General features: G+C 38.1%; 1 protein-coding gene across 11 annotated transcripts in view; it reads left to right on the plus strand.

Annotated features, from left to right (window-relative positions):
* SGCD (sarcoglycan delta) overlaps positions 1–17,202 on the plus strand; it is a 1,056,619-nt gene that overhangs the window by 628,442 nt on the left and 410,975 nt on the right. For all 11 annotated transcript variants that reach the window (XM_063665308.1, XM_054488390.2, XM_063665313.1 and 8 more), the window contains one exon: positions 1,159–1,347. In XM_063665308.1, the coding sequence (XP_063521378.1) occupies positions 1,159–1,347 (189 nt within the window). The remainder of the gene's footprint in view (positions 1–1,158; positions 1,348–17,202) is intronic.

The raw sequence follows: 17,202 nt of genomic DNA on the forward strand, positions 1-17,202 counted from the left end.
TACCATTATCTGAATGGAGATAGGCAGTGGGGGTCCTGTTATTACATGGCTTATGACAGAGTAGACATGCTGTGCTCTGGAGACCTTGTGCCAGAACCCTTGGTACCACATTCATGTGATTTAGTTTAAGGCAACTCATCCTTTGTAGTACTTTGTTATTTTTCAGTTTGAGTGATAGGCATTTTCTAGCTTTATTTATATTTAATTTTAAAATTTGTTTTGGTTTTAGAATTGGATAGAAGTGATATGTTTATCTACATTTGTGTTGACACTTAATTAGTAATTCTAGTATAAAGATAATTTGTGTCAACAGCAGGGACTTGGAAAACCTTCCTTATTTTAAAGGGCATCAACATATTACTTCATAATATATTGACAAATCCTTTTCTAATTTCTCTCTCTCTACTGTGCTTAGCATTTAACTAGTTCATCCTCTCATTAGCCTACGAGCTAATGTTCACATTTTACTTGACTTTGACCCTCCTTTATGTTTCTTAAATAAGTTGCCTGATAATGATTAGAATTGCCTAACTCACAAAGACTAACTCAGGGGTAGTTAGGTATTTACTAGACTATCACTTGTTGAAGTTTCCCAAATCAAGTGGGATTCCAGCTGTGTGTCTGCAAGGACCCCTTTTAAATCTGAAATAGAGGAGCAGTCAAAGCTGCCACGGTTGCCACTGACTGGCAATACAAAATGATTGTGTTCAAAATTTTTTAACCCCCACAAATAAATTGCCTGAATAATATTTTTATGTTACTAAGGTGAACTGCTGGGGTTACCTTATTTTCTTCAGTAATTCTAAATTTTTCCTTCGGTTTGGTAGGTCTTTGAGTATCTCCCCCACAAAGATGTTGGAATTCTGAGTCATTTGGAAAATGGCCTCCTAGGAGTCCCTTTCCACCCAGTATGTGTGTGACTGTGGCTATATCAGTGCACATCAGAAGTCATGGCTGTGTTAAATGAGAAGCCTCAAGCTAGCATCCAGAGAAGCCACTTTTGTCCAGAGGAAATGGATTTTTAGAGTTGTCGAAGGGTGTAAATGTAGACAGCAGCCAGCCATATCTCTTCATCAGTTGATTTTTCTTTCCTTTATTTTTTTTCTCTTCTCTCGGCAGTTTAATGTGAGTGCTTCTCTCTTGCCTCGTTTATTTCAGATGCCTCAGGAACAGTACACTCACCACCGGAGCACCATGCCCGGCTCGGTGGGGCCACAGGTATACAAAGTGGGGATTTACGGCTGGCGGAAACGATGCCTGTATTTCTTTGTCCTGCTCCTCATGATTTTAATACTGGTGAACTTGGCCATGACCATCTGGATTCTCAAAGTCATGAACTTCACAATTGTAAGTAGAACCATCTAGGTTTGTTTAGCTCTCTTCCGTGAGGGGAAGCGTGGGGCAAGATGATGAAGGAATGTGGAAAAGTGATGTTATTACAGTAGGACTTAAAAAATCTGTAACCTCGTGTTTTGGTGAAAGAGCATTTCTGTTCAGATTGAATATGGATATTGACTTCTATCTAATCTCAATTCTTCAGGGGCTAGTAATCCACCTTAAAGATATTTCCCTCCTTTAGAATTTCCTGTATGTTATCCCTCCATTTTGATAACTGTTTCTGTAGCCTGTAGCTTTCAAGCACTTTGATTAAATAATTAAGCAATAGAGAATAAATTCAAAGTATTAAGTTTTCAGCAATTGTAGTGATTATAAAAGGTTTTTTGAAGTAGAGAGTTGAAACATTTGAGTAAAATTATACTGTGAACATTATCTATCTAAAAATTTTAACTATTTATGCTTGATTATCCATCACTCTGGTTAGTTAAGAATATCCTCAGTTTTTCGGAGGACAATCCTCCTTCCCCCTGGTCTGGGTAAGATGGAAATTAGAGGAATGTAGCTGTGTTTCATTTTTTTTTTTTTAAGAATTGATGTTTATGTTTCTTCAATGAAACTGTTGCTATTTGTGTTTGGGGTCCCTGTACAGACTGGACATTTACTGTTGTAATTCAAATGAAAAGAAAATCCTGGAAAAATGACGTTTGGAGTTATTTAGAGGTTTTATACCTGGAAATTCTGATCTATACTAGTAATGTAAGTAGTCTAACTCATTAATGAGGAAATACTGGGCAGCAGTCTGCTGTATTGAGCATAATTTCCTTTCTTGTTCTGATGTCAAAAGTAAGTAATATAGATTGGCAATAAAAATAACTCCTAGGTCAGGCACATTGGCTCATGCCTAAATTCCAGGACTTTGGGAGGCTGAGTTGGGAGGATCACTTGAGCCCAGGAGTTCAAGATCAGCCTGGGAAACATAGCAAGACCCGATCTTTGCAACCAAGCAAACAAACAAAAACCAAACAACAAATAACAAACCAAATAACAAATACCAAAACCCTCTTGTTTGATAAATAAACATGACCTTTACAAAGTAACAGTAAAATTTTCATGTGACAATCCCAAATATCATAGTGGATATTTGCATTTTCTAAATTACAAAGTTCATTTTTATCATTGACATCCTATGCATAGTCACACTTTCTTGCCTTTGCTTGTACATTTTCTTCTGCTTGGAGTGCTTTTCTCTGTCTTCCCTGTCTGGTAAAACTTGTCTTGATACTCCTGTAGTTCCATTTATGTATCTCTTATTATATTTACCACTCCAGATAACAATTTTTACATGTATTTCTCAGACAAACTGAACTTTGAGAAAGGCAAAGCCTGCATCTTTTCTGTGAGTGGCTTTGTCCATCACTCATGCTAGGGCTTCTTGGTGCTTGACTTAATTAGGACTCTATAAACCAAGGTTACAAATACTGCTTCAGGCCTCAGAATGGCTCACTTTTTAATATTTGTGGTAACAGTTAGGAAACCATAAAAACAAAAATATTACCTTGATGTTACACATTTCTATCTTGAGAAAATAATTCAGTTCTTTCTAAAAAAATTTTTCTTTCTTTATATATGTATTTATTTATGTATAGGCAGGGTCTCACTTTTTCATGGAGGCTGGAGGACAGTGGTACGATCATAGCTCACTGCAGCCATGGACTCCTGGGCTCAAGCAATCCTCGCATCTCAATCTCCCAAGTAGATAGAACTACAGACACACACCATCATGCTTGACTAATTTTTGAATTGTTTGTAGAGATGGGTGTCTCACTATGTGGCCCAAGCTGGTCTCAAACTCCTTGTCTCAAGCAGTTCTCCTACCTCAGCCTCCGACAGTGCTGGGATTAGAAGCATGAGACATCACATCCAGCTAAGAGTTCAGTTCTTTTGAAAAATGCAGAAAATCTATATTGCAGTAGTAACTTTGGAAGATTATATGGTCAGTTTCCATGGGGTTGTAGGCATCCAAGGTAATAAATAGTTCCAGAGTATTAGAGCACATTAGCTTCCGTTTCTGAATTAGACTCAATCAGTACTTCTCAACTTGGACTTTACTTTTTTATTTATTTTTTTTTTTTGTGAGATGGAGTCTCGCTGTGTTGTCCAGGCTAGATTGCAGTGGCGCGATTTCGGCTCACTGCCAGCTCCGCCTCCTGGGTTCATGCCATTCTCTTGCCTCAGCCTCCCAAGTAGCTGGGACTACAGGCACACACCACCACGCCCGGCTAATTTTTTGTATTTTTAGTAGAGACGGGGTTTCACCATTTTAGCAAGGATGGTCTCGATCTCCTGACCTCATAATATGCCCATCTCGGCCTCCCAAAGTGCTGGGATTACAGGCGTGAGCCACCGTGCCTGGCCTGGACTTTACTTTCTTTAAAGACAGGCAGAATTCAGAGAAATGTTTAAGCAGGAGAGCAAGATGTAACCAGATTTACATTCTAGAGAGCTTGCCTAGGTGGTGAAGCAATAGAATGGAGAAAGTTTGTTAGAGCTGAGGGCTCTGGAGGATGCCTTGGGTCCATTCGGCCTTAAGTCCCAGTGACCATAATTGCCATCTGTCGATGTGCATGTTCTGTGATGTTCTTAATTTGTATTTCAAAAACTTGTAAATTAGTAAAACTTCTCTGTTGCAATATTAAACAGGAGAATACTGAAGCTAGGGCAGTAGTATGGACCTTGCATTTAGACATTTAAAAGATAGAATTGATATACCTTGACATCTGGTTGGATGTAGGGTTGAGGGATCAGAAGACATTTTGGAAGATTTCTGGTTTTAGGATGGTGAGATGGCTGGGTGGTGGGGCCTAAAAAGAAAAATAGAATGTATTACTTTTCCACTAGAACTTGGCTAGTACTCATGTATACCTTTAGTCCCCTATTTGAAGCTATCCTCTTAATCCCTTATTTTTGTGATTTTTACCAAGGCTGTCACAAATTTAATTTGTAGAACCTGTAAGATTTAGGGGTAGAGGAAGTGGAAAATATGAGCTGAAACTTTGATAACTGTGATATTATACCAATACTGCTTCTAGAGTATGTTTTATCTGGAAGGCTTAATAGAAGTATGTGTAAATGTATATTGAGTACCACTTATATGACATTAAGGTAATAATCTATATGAAATTGGCTCTTTCCTACAGTTAACTAAATTGATTGCCAAAGTTGAGAGTCCTTAAAGCTTTACCAAACTTACTGAGGTAAGAATAATGCTGTTATTAGGCATAATTGGTGCTTTATAGCCATAATGCATTTGAGCAAATAGAACTGAAGTGTTAGAAAATTGGTCTTGCCCTGCAAGTTAAAAGCATATTTTCCATCAATCACAGTATAAAGGATATTCTTTTAGAATTATAATTCTCTTGCACAAATAATAATTTACTTACAGTGGAGATCGTGGGGAAAGAATGAGGCATTAAGCAATGTTATGTTGGAGAAAGAGAAAAAAATCAATGAGATGGCAGTAAAGCAGTTTATGCAGAGATTTAAAAATATATGTAGGGGAAGTCCTAGCCAGAGCAATCAGGAAAGAGAAAGAAATAAAGGGCATCCAAATTGGGAAAGAGGAAGTCAAACTGTCTCTGTTTGCCGATTACATGAGCATATACCTAGAAAACTCTAAAGGCTCCTCCAAAAGACTCCTAGATCTGATAAACTAAATTCAGTAAAGTCTCAGGTTACAAAATCAATGTATACAAATGAGCAGCACTGCTATATACCAACAATGGCCAAGCTGAGAAATCAAGCACTCAATCTCTTTTATAATAGCTACAAAAATTTTAAATACCTAGGAATATACTTAAGCAAGGAGGTAAAAGATCTCTATAAGGAGAAATACAAAACACTACTGAAAGAAATCATTGAAGACACAAACAAATGGAAAACCATCCCATGCTTATGAATTGAATGACTCAGTATCATGAAAATGACCATAGTGCCCAAAGCAATCTACAGAGTCAATGTACTTCCTATCAAAATATCAACATCGTTTTTCACAGAATTAGAAAAAACATTTCTAAAATTCATATGGAACCAAAAAGAGCCCAAATGGCCAAAGTGATTCTAAGCAAAAAGATCAAATCTGAAGGCATCACATTACCGGACTTCAAATTATGCTACAAGGCTATAGTAACCAAAACAGCATAATACTGGTATAAAAGTAGACACATTGACCAATAGAACAGAAGAGAGAACCTAGAAATAAAACCTAATGTTTAAAATCAGCTGATCTTTTACAAAGCATACAAAAACATAAATTGGAGAAAGGACACTCTAATAAGTGATGCTGGGAAAATTGGATAGCTACATGAAGAAGAATGAAACTGGATCCCTTTCTCTCACTGTATTGAAAAAATTAACTCAAGATGGATGAAAGACTTAAAGACCTGAAAAATTCTAGAACATAAAAATTCTAGAAAGAAAAACCTAGGAAAAGCGCTTCTGGATATTGGCCTAGGCAAATAATTTATGACTAAGACCACAAGAAGAAATGGAACAAAAACAAAAATAAATAAATGGAACCTAATTAAACTAAAAAGCTTCTGCACAGTAAAAGAAATAGTAATCAGAATTAACAGACAACCTATGGAGTGGGAGAAAAAAATTGCAATTATGCATCTGACGAAACGACTAATATTCAGAATCGATAAGGAAATCTAAGCAAGAAAAAAAAACAGGTGATGTCATTAAAAAGTGGGCAAATGGCATGAATAGACATTTCTCAAAAGAATTGATATAAATGGCCAAGAAACATAAAAAAAACAACAGATCTAATCATTAGAGAAATGCAAATTAAAACCACAATGAGATACCACCTTACCCAAAGCAGAATGGCTATTAATAAAAATTAAAAAAAAATAGATGTTGGTGTGGATGTGGTGAAGAAGGAATATTTATATACTGCTGATGGGAATGTAAATTAGTACAATGTCTATAGAAAACAGTTTGGAGATTTTTCAAAGACATCAAAGTAGACCTACCATTTGATCCAGTAATCTCACTGCTGGGTAGCTACCCAAAAGAAAAAAGTCATTATATCAAAAAGAGACCTGCATATGTATATTTTTTTTTTGCAGCACATTTCACAACTGCAAAGATATGGAACCAACCCAAGTCCCCATCAACAGATGAGTGGATAAGGAAAATGTGATATACATACACCATCAGCCATAAAAAAGAATGAAATAATGGTTTTTACAGCAAGTTGTATGGAACCAGAGGCCATTTTTCTAAGTGACGTGACTCAGGAATCAAAAATCTGATACCACATGTTCTTTTTGATAAGTGGGAGCTAAGCTAAGGGTATGCACAGGCATATAGAGTGGTATAACGGACACTGGAGACTCAGAAGAGGAGAGGGTGGGAGGGGGATGATGAAGGATGAAAAACTACCTGTTGGGTAGAGTATACAGTACTCGGTGATGGGTGCACTAAAATTCCAGAGGTCACCACTATATTATTGATCCATGTAACCAAAAACCACTTGTATCTCTAAAGCTATTGAGGAAAAAAAATTATATATATATATATATATACACACACATATATATATGTATGTACACACATATACACACACATTTATGTAGGAAAGAGTGATTATTTTGTATGTTTGGTTTGTTCAACAATTTGAGATTTGGGAAAGCTCACACTGTTATCAAACCCCCTGTGTAATGACGAACTATAAGAACGATGTCTGCATAAATGTCTTCTTTTGAGAAGTGTCTGTTCATGTCCTTTGCCCACTTTTTGATGGGGTTGTTTGTTTTTTTCTTGTAAATTTGTTGGAGTTCATTGTAGATTCTGGATATTAGCCCTTTGTCAGATGAGTAGGTTGCGAAAATTTTCTCCCATTTTGTAGCCAAAAAACACATGAAAAAATGCTCACCATCACTGGCCATCAGAGAAATGCAAATCAAAACCACAATGAGATACCATCTCACACCAGTTAGAATGGCAATCATTAAAAAGTCAGGAAACAACAGGTGCTGGAGAGGATGTGGAGAAATAGGAACACTTTTACACTGTTGGTGGGACTGTAAACTAGTTCAATCCTTGTGGAAGTCAGTGTGTGGATTTCTCAGGGATCTAGAACTAGAAATTCCATTTGACCCAGACATCCCATTACTGGGTATATACCCAAAGGACTATAAATCATGCTGCTATAAAGACGCATGCACACGTATGTTTATTGCGGCATTATTCACAATAGCAAAGACTTGGAACCAACCCAAATGTCCAACAATGATAGACTGGATTAAGAAAATGTAGCACATATACACCATGGAATACTATGCAGCCATAAAAAATGATGAGTTCATGTCCTTTGTAGGGACATGGATGAAATGGGAAATCATCATTCTCAGTAAACTATCGCAAGAACAAAAAACCAGACACTGCATATTCTCACTCATAGGTGGGAATTGAACAATGAGAACACATGGACACAGGAAGGGGAACATCACACTCTGGGGCCTGTTGTGGTGTGGGGGGAGGGGGGAGGGGGGAGGGATAGCATTGGGAGATATACCTAATGCTAGATGACGAGTTAGTGGGTGCAGCGCACCAGCATGGCACATGTATACATATGTAACAGACCTGCACATTGTGCACATGTACCCTAAAACCTAAAGTATAATAATAATAAATAAATTAATTAATTAAAGTTAAAAAAAAAAAAAAGAACGATGTCATCTGAAAGTGTTTGTGAAACCTTGGTGATCTATCCAAGATTGAAAATCTGGAATTTTACTTTGTCAGTCTTGCATTCTGTGCTATCCCCAAGGATACATGCTGGAAGAGCCTTTCCAGTACAGCAATCTGGACAAGCATCTTACCAAGTTTTCTTTGTCTCAGAGGTAAATCAGAAGAAAAGTTATTTTTCTTTCTTCTGCTCTTAGCAGAATATTCCAGTATTCATTACTGGCAGGAGATTGAGACTACATATTTCATTTTCCCCATACATTGGAGAGTGTGTGTTTTACCTGCACTGTAAATATCCACAAATAGACCTCAGTTTATCACACATTGTGCTTATACAAACAAGCTAATGTTTATTAAATGTCTCTTCTGTGCTACTCACTGTACATGGCCCTTAAAATCTTTTAATTTTCATAACTCTACAAATTTAATACTGTTATCCCCACTGAAAACCCAAGGCTCAGAGAAGTTGAGTGACTTGCTGAAAGACAGCTAGTAAGTGAAAAGCTGGTGTTTGACTTCCTGTCTCAACCTTTCCACTACACTTTACCTCCTCCTCCAAATTGCAATAATGATCTGGCTCTTCAACAGAATTCTGAAGCTGGAAAAATAGCTTCTTATCTTTGCCAACCCTGTGTCATAGGTCACTTTCGTCTGAGGTATCCAGTGACATTTTCTGTTTAGAGTAGTTCTCTGGTAGTTCCGAATGTTTGGTTTTTATCTAATTTCTCTTTGCTGTGTAGCTGAGGACCTTCTCCTTACATTGTTTCCACCTTGTGTTTTGTCCATTTGATGTGTTAACATAAGCGTTTAGTATAAACTTAATATCTGCTCATAGGTTGGTGGAAGACCCAGTGAGTTAATTCTTGTGAAGCATTATTAGCAGAATCTGACACATAGGAAGAGTCAGTGTTGACAACAGAAAGTCATGAGAGACCCTTCATGACAGTATGGTAGTTCAGGGCTCAAACTCTGGAGACAGATGTTCTAAGTAAAAATCTGGATTCTGTCTCTTACTATGTGATTTTTGATAAGTTTCTCAACCTCCCTGTGCTGCCATTTCCTAGGAGTAATGACAATACCTACCTCCTGGGATTGTTGTAAAGATTAGAGGACGTGATAAATGCATTGTTTAGCGCTTGGCACATAGTAAGCACTTTATAGAAGTGTTTGCTATCGTTGTAGTCGTCGTCGTCATCATCATCATCATCATCATCATCATCATTTACTGCAGGCTTATTCTCTGCCAGGCACTAAACTGTTGCAGTTACAGTTTGCAAATATTATCTAACTTAATCATTATCCAAGCTGCTACTATTTGGATACCAATTTTACAAGGGAGGGAGTGGCTCAATAACTTGAGATCACATAGCTATAAAGCCTCAGAGTAGAGATTCAAACCCAAGCAGTCTGACTATGGATCCTGGTCTGTTGGCTAGTTTGTCATATTGTGGGGCTGTGCATAATGCCATGAGTGTCAGAAACTGGAATTCCCAGCCCTAACTGGCCATGAACTACATTGCCTTTCTCTTCTGGAAGCCAGTATAGCACTAAATGCATTGGACTAGATGTCATCTCGGGCATCTTCCTGTTTGGACGCTGATTTTTGTCATTTTATATTTCCCTAGGCTGTATGACATCTCATTCTAATAGAGAGCTGTTACTTTTGCTAGTGCATTCTACCAGCCCAATCAAAATAACGTGGCCTCAAAGACCTTCCAAAATACTGTAGTATTGATCACGTAGACAATCATTTAGCACAAGTGGTTATTAAGTGACAAAACTACAAAAGGCTTAGGAGTCATCAGTGGATGGTATGATATCTTATCCCAGTACTTGTAAAATTAAATGAAATAGGAACCTTAGGAGTCACCTCATCAGACATCCTTATTCTACAGATGTTGGAACCAAAGTAGATAGCAAAGTTTTCTGACCCAGCTTGAGCACCTCAGCTGCTCTGGAAACTTCTCTCAGTAGCAGGGATTATTCTCTATACATTTTTGTAGCCCTGCTCAGTGCCTGTTTTCAGTAGGCTTTCAACATGTGTTAACTGTAGATTGCCTTTTGCAGACCACACAAAGGAGATAATGGATGTCAAGTATCTGATCATGTTGCTAAAATGGTGGGACCTCTGTAAATGATAGCTACCTATACCTGTAGTATATAGATCTCCTGATTTCTATTTTAGTTTCTATTCGTTAACATTACAAAATCCAAACTGTTGTCACTTGTGATCATGTAAGAAATGAATTTCCATTTATTTCATAAAAACTCATACAGGATTAACTTTATAATGTTTTCACATTATGCACATAAGAACCCTATGAGCTAAGCACCCTTGTTATCCACATTTGACAGAGGAGGAAGCAGAGGCTCCAAGAAGTGCAGTAACTTGCCCAAGGTCACACAGTCAGTGGATGATGAAACTGGGATAGGTTGCAGGGAGTCTGGCTCTACCGTCACTGCTCTTCTTCAGTACACAATGCTGCCCATTTTCCAAGGGCTATTTTTCATGAAGACAAATTGAATTTGTTCAGTGCAATGTCTAAAACATGATTTATTTACCCTGAAGTAAGATAAAGATCCACTGAGGGTCAGAGGAAGGCATTCTAATGCTTGTAAATTGGACACATTGTAAAACAGTAAAAGCCAGAGAGAACGGCCTGCACGTTCCATAACTCAGGACGCTGACACATCATCTGTTTTGGGTAAGCTCAAGGAACTGCGACCCAGTCAAACTAACTCAAGTTGAGGGGAGTGAGGATACATATAAAGTACGTGGTAGACACTTAGAATATGTTTATTGAATAAATGAAAGGGAGAAAATTATGAATAGGCAGTCATTTTAAATTAAAATGTATAAAGATGGGTTAATAGAGCTTTATATGATTTCTAAAATGAAGTGTTAGTTGATTTATTAAGGTAGACAGATCATAAATGAGATGAGTGCTTGAATTTGATTATGAAAAGGTATTTTTAATACAGACACTCCCTCTGTGTATCAACTACCTGCTACATTTTAATTACATGAGAAAAGAAGGGTAATGATGGAGTGTGAAATAGATTAAAGGCAGGAGACTTCATCCTAGCTAATATACAGATTTGCTTAGTAAATGAGTGAAAGTGATATTATTGGCGTTAGTTATACTTTTCATTTAACACTGTTAATATATTGTGAGTTTGAGTAGCATCCGCTTCAGTGCGGGTGCCAGCTTAGCTTGGGGACTTGGAAGTGCTTCCTACACTGAGAAAATCATGCTTCCATCTCTCAGTGCTTTGACTGTGTGGTCACTTTTAATCCATTAGCTCAATCCATCCATCTGAAAAATGGCCAAAATGTTGTTTTTTAAAAGCACCATAAAAATTGTAATGCAGAAAAACAAAAATTTATTTTTATTCCATAGTCAGTCCTAGGATATGGCTCTCTAATGTCCTATTTGGTTTGAAACTTCCTGTGTTTTATACCTTTGTGAGAATGTAAAGCATCAGGGATGATTTGGGTATCATAATTACTGGAGATAACATGAATCAAGGCTGCTATAAAGTTATACAATCTATTGGGCATATTTGCTTCAATTGAATCAGTATTTCTTAAGCACACAGTTGAGTATACTATGCTTTGTGTAGAAACTAAAGATTAGAATAAAACAATTCTATACTTTAGGTACTCATAATTTACTAGGGAAGAAAACACACGTATAATTTTAATACTTTCCACAAATTACATGTTTTAAAGAAGTATGAAAGTTGCAGAAAGAATAAATTAGCTAAAGTTAGAGGCACTGGAAGGCTTCTTGAGTTGTGTCTTCAAGGATGGATAAGGCCTTTTGTGTGGTGGTGGAAGCAGAGAAAGCAGTGTGATTATAGTCTGGAAGCTGGTAAGTTAAACTTGATTGTGGAGCCTCAGGCATAATGGTTCTAGTATTGAGAGCTTAGGCCACTGGAGTGGAAAGAGGGGATGGGGAAAGATGAGAATAGGAGCTGACATGAGTAAAGTCAAACAGGCTGCAAATTATAGACTTTGGAGAGGTCAAACTGAAAAGCTTGAATTCCAATTATAAAGAAATTACTGTGCAACTTTATCCTATTATTTGGACAATATTTGTGACCTTTTCCACTTACGAGAGTTTTCATACAACCAAAGTTGTTTTTATGTCCTAGAATTGAGAGGAACAATGTTAGAAAATCTTCCTGGAAATATTTTTTGTCTTTGTGTATCACACATAGCCATTCACACGTGGAAATTTTAGTTCTTACTGGTCATGTTGCTGTGAGCTCTGAATAACTCTCAGAAATCTGAACTTGTGGCCACATCACAAGGATCTGTTCATGCTGACTGAATTATTAAGCAATCATAGAAGAGAAGTAGCAAATCCCAAGGGCTTGCTGCCACTGAGAACCTGCAGGTCAGTCCTTCCATGGTAGACTGGGGTGGGGTTAGATGATTCAAACTATAGAAAGAACCAGTAAATATGAGTTGGTTTCCCATCAGTAGGTTTGCCTGAGAATCATTAGTTAAGATTTCTAGGCTCAGAGTTGTTTGTAAATAATCTTTCTAGAATGACACTGTCTACTAAGGATTTAAAATTAACATTGAAGACATCTGTTTAGTCACACTTGTCACATCACAATGTTCAACAACTACACATGGCTAGTAGCTGCCATCTTAGAGCAGATACGGATTATTTCCGTCATCACAGGAAGTTCTTTGTTTCAAAACTGGTCCAAAACCTAATGTCCTACTTCTTAGATACATCTTGGATGGCATGGTAAGGCCCTTGAACCAAAAAGTTCTTTGTGCCTCACCATACAACAATTTTTGCCTGTCCTTCCTGTGCCCCAGGCACTTTCCAAGACCCAGAGCTGTGGGATTAAGGTAGGAAAACAAACCAAAACCATTTTAATATAAAAAGGAGAGGAAAATTTCTCATAATCTGATAAACAGCCAAGATAACTACTATGTTTTTTAATCAGCTTTGTACCTTTTCCACACATTCATTCTGTCTCATTTCTTCCTTTCAATATTCTTAATTGGAAAAGTCCTGAGACTGTGCTAGATTTTTCATCTTGCCTGGGAGGAGCAAGGTGAACTTTTGTTGGGTGAAGAGCTGTATTCAGGAGGGAGTTGCAGGGAGTGTTTCTCAGCCATATTCTCCCAACTTGTAAAATATACAGTTGGATCAGATGGTATATAAGATCCAACACCCTCAAATAATTTTTGTTTTTCTGTGAGACAGAGTTTGACTGTGTTGCCTAGGCTGGAGTTCAATGGTGTGATCCCAGCTCACTCCAACGTCCGCCTCTCAGGTTCAAGCGATTGTTGTGCCTCAGCCTCCTGAGTACCTGGGATTACAGGCGTGTGCCACCACGCCTGGCTAATTTTTGTATTTTTAATAGAGATGGGGTTTCGCCATGCTGGCCAGGCTGGTCTTGAATTCCTGAACTCAAGTGATTTGCCTGCCTCGGCCTCACATAATTTCTGTGTGTGATCACTGGGTCCTCCATATTCCCTGACCCAGAATGAGAAAGATGGACATCTTTTTTCTTCTAGAAGTATGAGGGTGTGAGTGTGTATGTTTGCTTACTCTGTATCTGCTTAGCCAAAGATTTAATATATTAAGTGTCAGGGAGTATATCTTTTTTATTTATTTATTTATTTATTTATTTATTTATTTATTTTATTATTATTATTATTATTATTATTATAATACTTTAGGTTTTATGGTACATGTGCGCAATGTGCAGGTAAGTTACATATGTATACATGTGCCATGCTGGTGCACTGCACCCACCAACTCGTCATCTAGCATTAGGTATATCTCCCAATGCTATCCTTCCCCCCTCCCCCCACCCCACAACAGTCCCCGTAGTGTGATGTTCCCCTTCCTGTGTCCATGTGTTCTCATTGTTCAATTCCCACCTATGAGTGAGAATATGCGGTGTTTGGTTTTTTGTTCTTGCGATAGTTTACTGAGAATGATGATTTCCAATTTCATCCATGTCCCTACAAAGGACATGAACTCATCGTTTTTTATGGCTGCATAGTATTCCATGGTGTATATGTGCCACATTTTCTTAATCCAGTCTATCATTGTTGGACATTTGGGTTGGTTCCAAGTCTTTGCTATTGTGAATAATGTGGCAATAAACATACGTGTGCATGTGTCTTTATAGCAGCATGATTTATAGTCCTTTGGGTATATACCCAGTAATGGGATGGCTGGGTCGAATGGAATTTCTAGTTCTAGATCCCTGAGGAATCGCCACACTGACTTCCACAAGGGTTGAACTAGTTTACAGTCCCACCAACAGTGTAAAAGTGTTCCTATTTCTCCACATCCTCTCCAGCACCTGTTGTTTCCTGACTTTTTAATGATTGCCATTCTAACTGGTGTGAGATGGTATCTCATTGTGGTTTTGATTTGCATTTCTCTGATGGCCAGTGATGGTGAGCATTTTTTCATGTGTTTTTTGGCTGCATAAATGTCTTCTTTTGAGAAGTGTCTGTTCATGTCCTTTGCCCACTTTTCGATGGGGCTGTTTGTTTTTTTCTTGTAAATTTGTTGGAGTTCATTGTAGATTCTGGATATTAGCCCTTTGTCAGATGAGTAGGTTGCGAAAATTTTCTCCCATTTTGTCGGTTGCCTGTTCACTCTGATGGTAGTTTCCTTTGCTGTGCAGAAGCTCTTGAGTTTAATTAGATCCCATTTGTCAATTTTGGCTTTTGTTGCCATTGCTTTTGGTGTTTTAGACATGAAGTCCTTGCCCATGCCTATGTCCTGAATGGTAATGCCTAGGTTTTCTTCTAGGGTTTTTATGGTTTTAGGTCTAACGTTTAAGTCTTTAATCCATCTTGAATTGATTTTTGTATAAGGTGTAAGGAAGGGATCCAGTTTCAGCTTTCTCCATATGGCTAGCCAGTTTTCCCAGCACCATTTATTAAATAGGGAATCCTTTCCCCATTTCTTGTTTTTGTCAGGTTTGTCAAAGATCAGATACTTGTAGATATGTGGCATTATTTCTGACGGCTCTGTTCTGTTCCATTGATCTATATCTCTGTTTTGGTACCAGTACCATGCTGTTTTGGTTACTGTAGCCTTGTAGTATAGTTTGAAGTCAGGTAGTGTGATGCCTCCAGCTTTGTTCTTTTGGCTTAGGATTGACTTGGCGATGCGGGCTCTTTTTTGGTTCCATATGAACTTCAAAGTAGTTTTTTCCAATTCTGTGAAGAAAGTCATGGGTAGCTTGATGGGGATGGCATTGAAACCTGCTCCTGAATGACTACTGGGTACATAACGAAATGAAGGCAGAAATAAAGATGTTCTTTGAAACCAACGAGAACCAAGACACAACATACCAGAATCTCTGGGATGCATTCAAAGCAGTGTGTAGAGGGAAATTTATAGCACTAAATGCCCACAACAGAAAGCAGGAAAGATCCAAAATTGACACCCTAACATCACAATTAAAAGAACTAGAAAAGCAAGAGCAAACACATTCAAAAGCTAGCAGAAGGCAAGAAATAACTAAAATCAGAGCAGAACTGAAGGAAATAGAGACACAAAAAACCCTTCAAAAAATCAATGAATCCAGGAGCTGGTTTTTTGAAAGGATCAACAAAATTGATAGACCGCTAGCAAGATTAATAAAGAAAAAAAGAGAGAAGAATCAAATAGATGCAATAAAAAATGATAAAGGGGATATCACCACTGATCCCACAGAAATAAACTACCATCAGAGAATACTATAAACACCTCTATGCAAATAAACTAGAAAATCTAGAAGAAATGGATAAATTCCTCAACACATACACCCTCCCAAGACTAAACCAGGAAGAAGTTGAATCTCTGAATAGACCAATAACAGGAGCTGAAATTGTGGCAATAATCAATAGCTTACCAACCAAAAAAAGTCCAGGACCAGATGGGTTCACAGCCGAATTCTACCAGAGGTACAAGGATGAGCTGGTACCATTCCTTCTGAAACTATTCCAATCAATAGAAAAAGAGGGAATCCTCCCTAACTCATTTTATGAGGCCAGGGAGTATATCTTATGTGCCTTTTTAAATTTCTAATCTTCATTCATTTAATTATTTAATGAATAATTGGTCTGATTATCTATTGCTACACAACAAACTACCCCAAAACTTAGTGGCTTAATAAAACAGCAATAATTTGTTTTACTCATGATTCTGCAGCTTGGGCAGAGCTCAGGGGAGATGGCTTGTCCCTTTTCCCTGCTGTCTAGCACCTTAGCTGGGAGACTCAAAGGCTTGGGGTATCTCAACAGCTGGGACTGGAATCATCTCCAGGTGTGTTTACTTACATGTGTGGGTGGTTGATGCTAGCTGTCAGCTGGGACCTCAGCTGGCCAGAACGCCTACACACAGCTCTTCCCTATGGGCTAACTTGGGCTTGCCCTTGACGTGGTTGCTAAACTCTAGAATATATGTTCCATTTAAAGAAGATGGAAGCGCATAGCATTGTTATGACCCAGACTCAGAAGTCAGATTGCATCACTTCCACTCTACTCTGCTGTGTAGGCAGACACAAAGGCCTGCCTAGATTCAAGTAGAGGGCACATGGGCTCCACTTCTTCATGGGGGAATTGCAAAGTTCTAGAGGAGTATGTGGGATGGGAGATTGTAATGGATTGAATAGTGGCCCCCTACATTATATGCTCCTAATCCTTGGAGCCTGTGAGTGTTACCTTATTTGGAAAAAGGGTCTCATCTAAATTAAGGCTCATGAGATGAGGAGATAATTCCTGGATTACCTAGGTGGGCCCTCAATTCAATGACAAGTGTCCTTATAATGATGAGGCAGAGGAAAGTTTGACACAGAAGAGGAAGAGGCAATATGATCAGAGAAGCAGAGGTTGGTGTGATAGGGCCACCAATTAAGGAATGTTGATAGCCACTAGAATTGGGAAGAGACAAGGGATAGATTTTCGTCTAGAGCCTCCAGAGGGCTTGGAATTCTGGCTTCTAGAACTTTGAGAAAATTTATATTGTTTTAAGCTGAGAGTTTTGTGGTAATTTGTCATGGTAGCCACAGGAAACTGATACAGAGATACTGCTATGGCCATTTTAGGAAAAGTACAATCTGTGCAAC

The sequence above is a fragment of the Pongo pygmaeus genome, chromosome 4, assembly GCF_028885625.2.
Source record: "Pongo pygmaeus isolate AG05252 chromosome 4, NHGRI_mPonPyg2-v2.0_pri, whole genome shotgun sequence".
Taxonomy (NCBI): domain Eukaryota; kingdom Metazoa; phylum Chordata; class Mammalia; order Primates; family Hominidae; genus Pongo; species Pongo pygmaeus.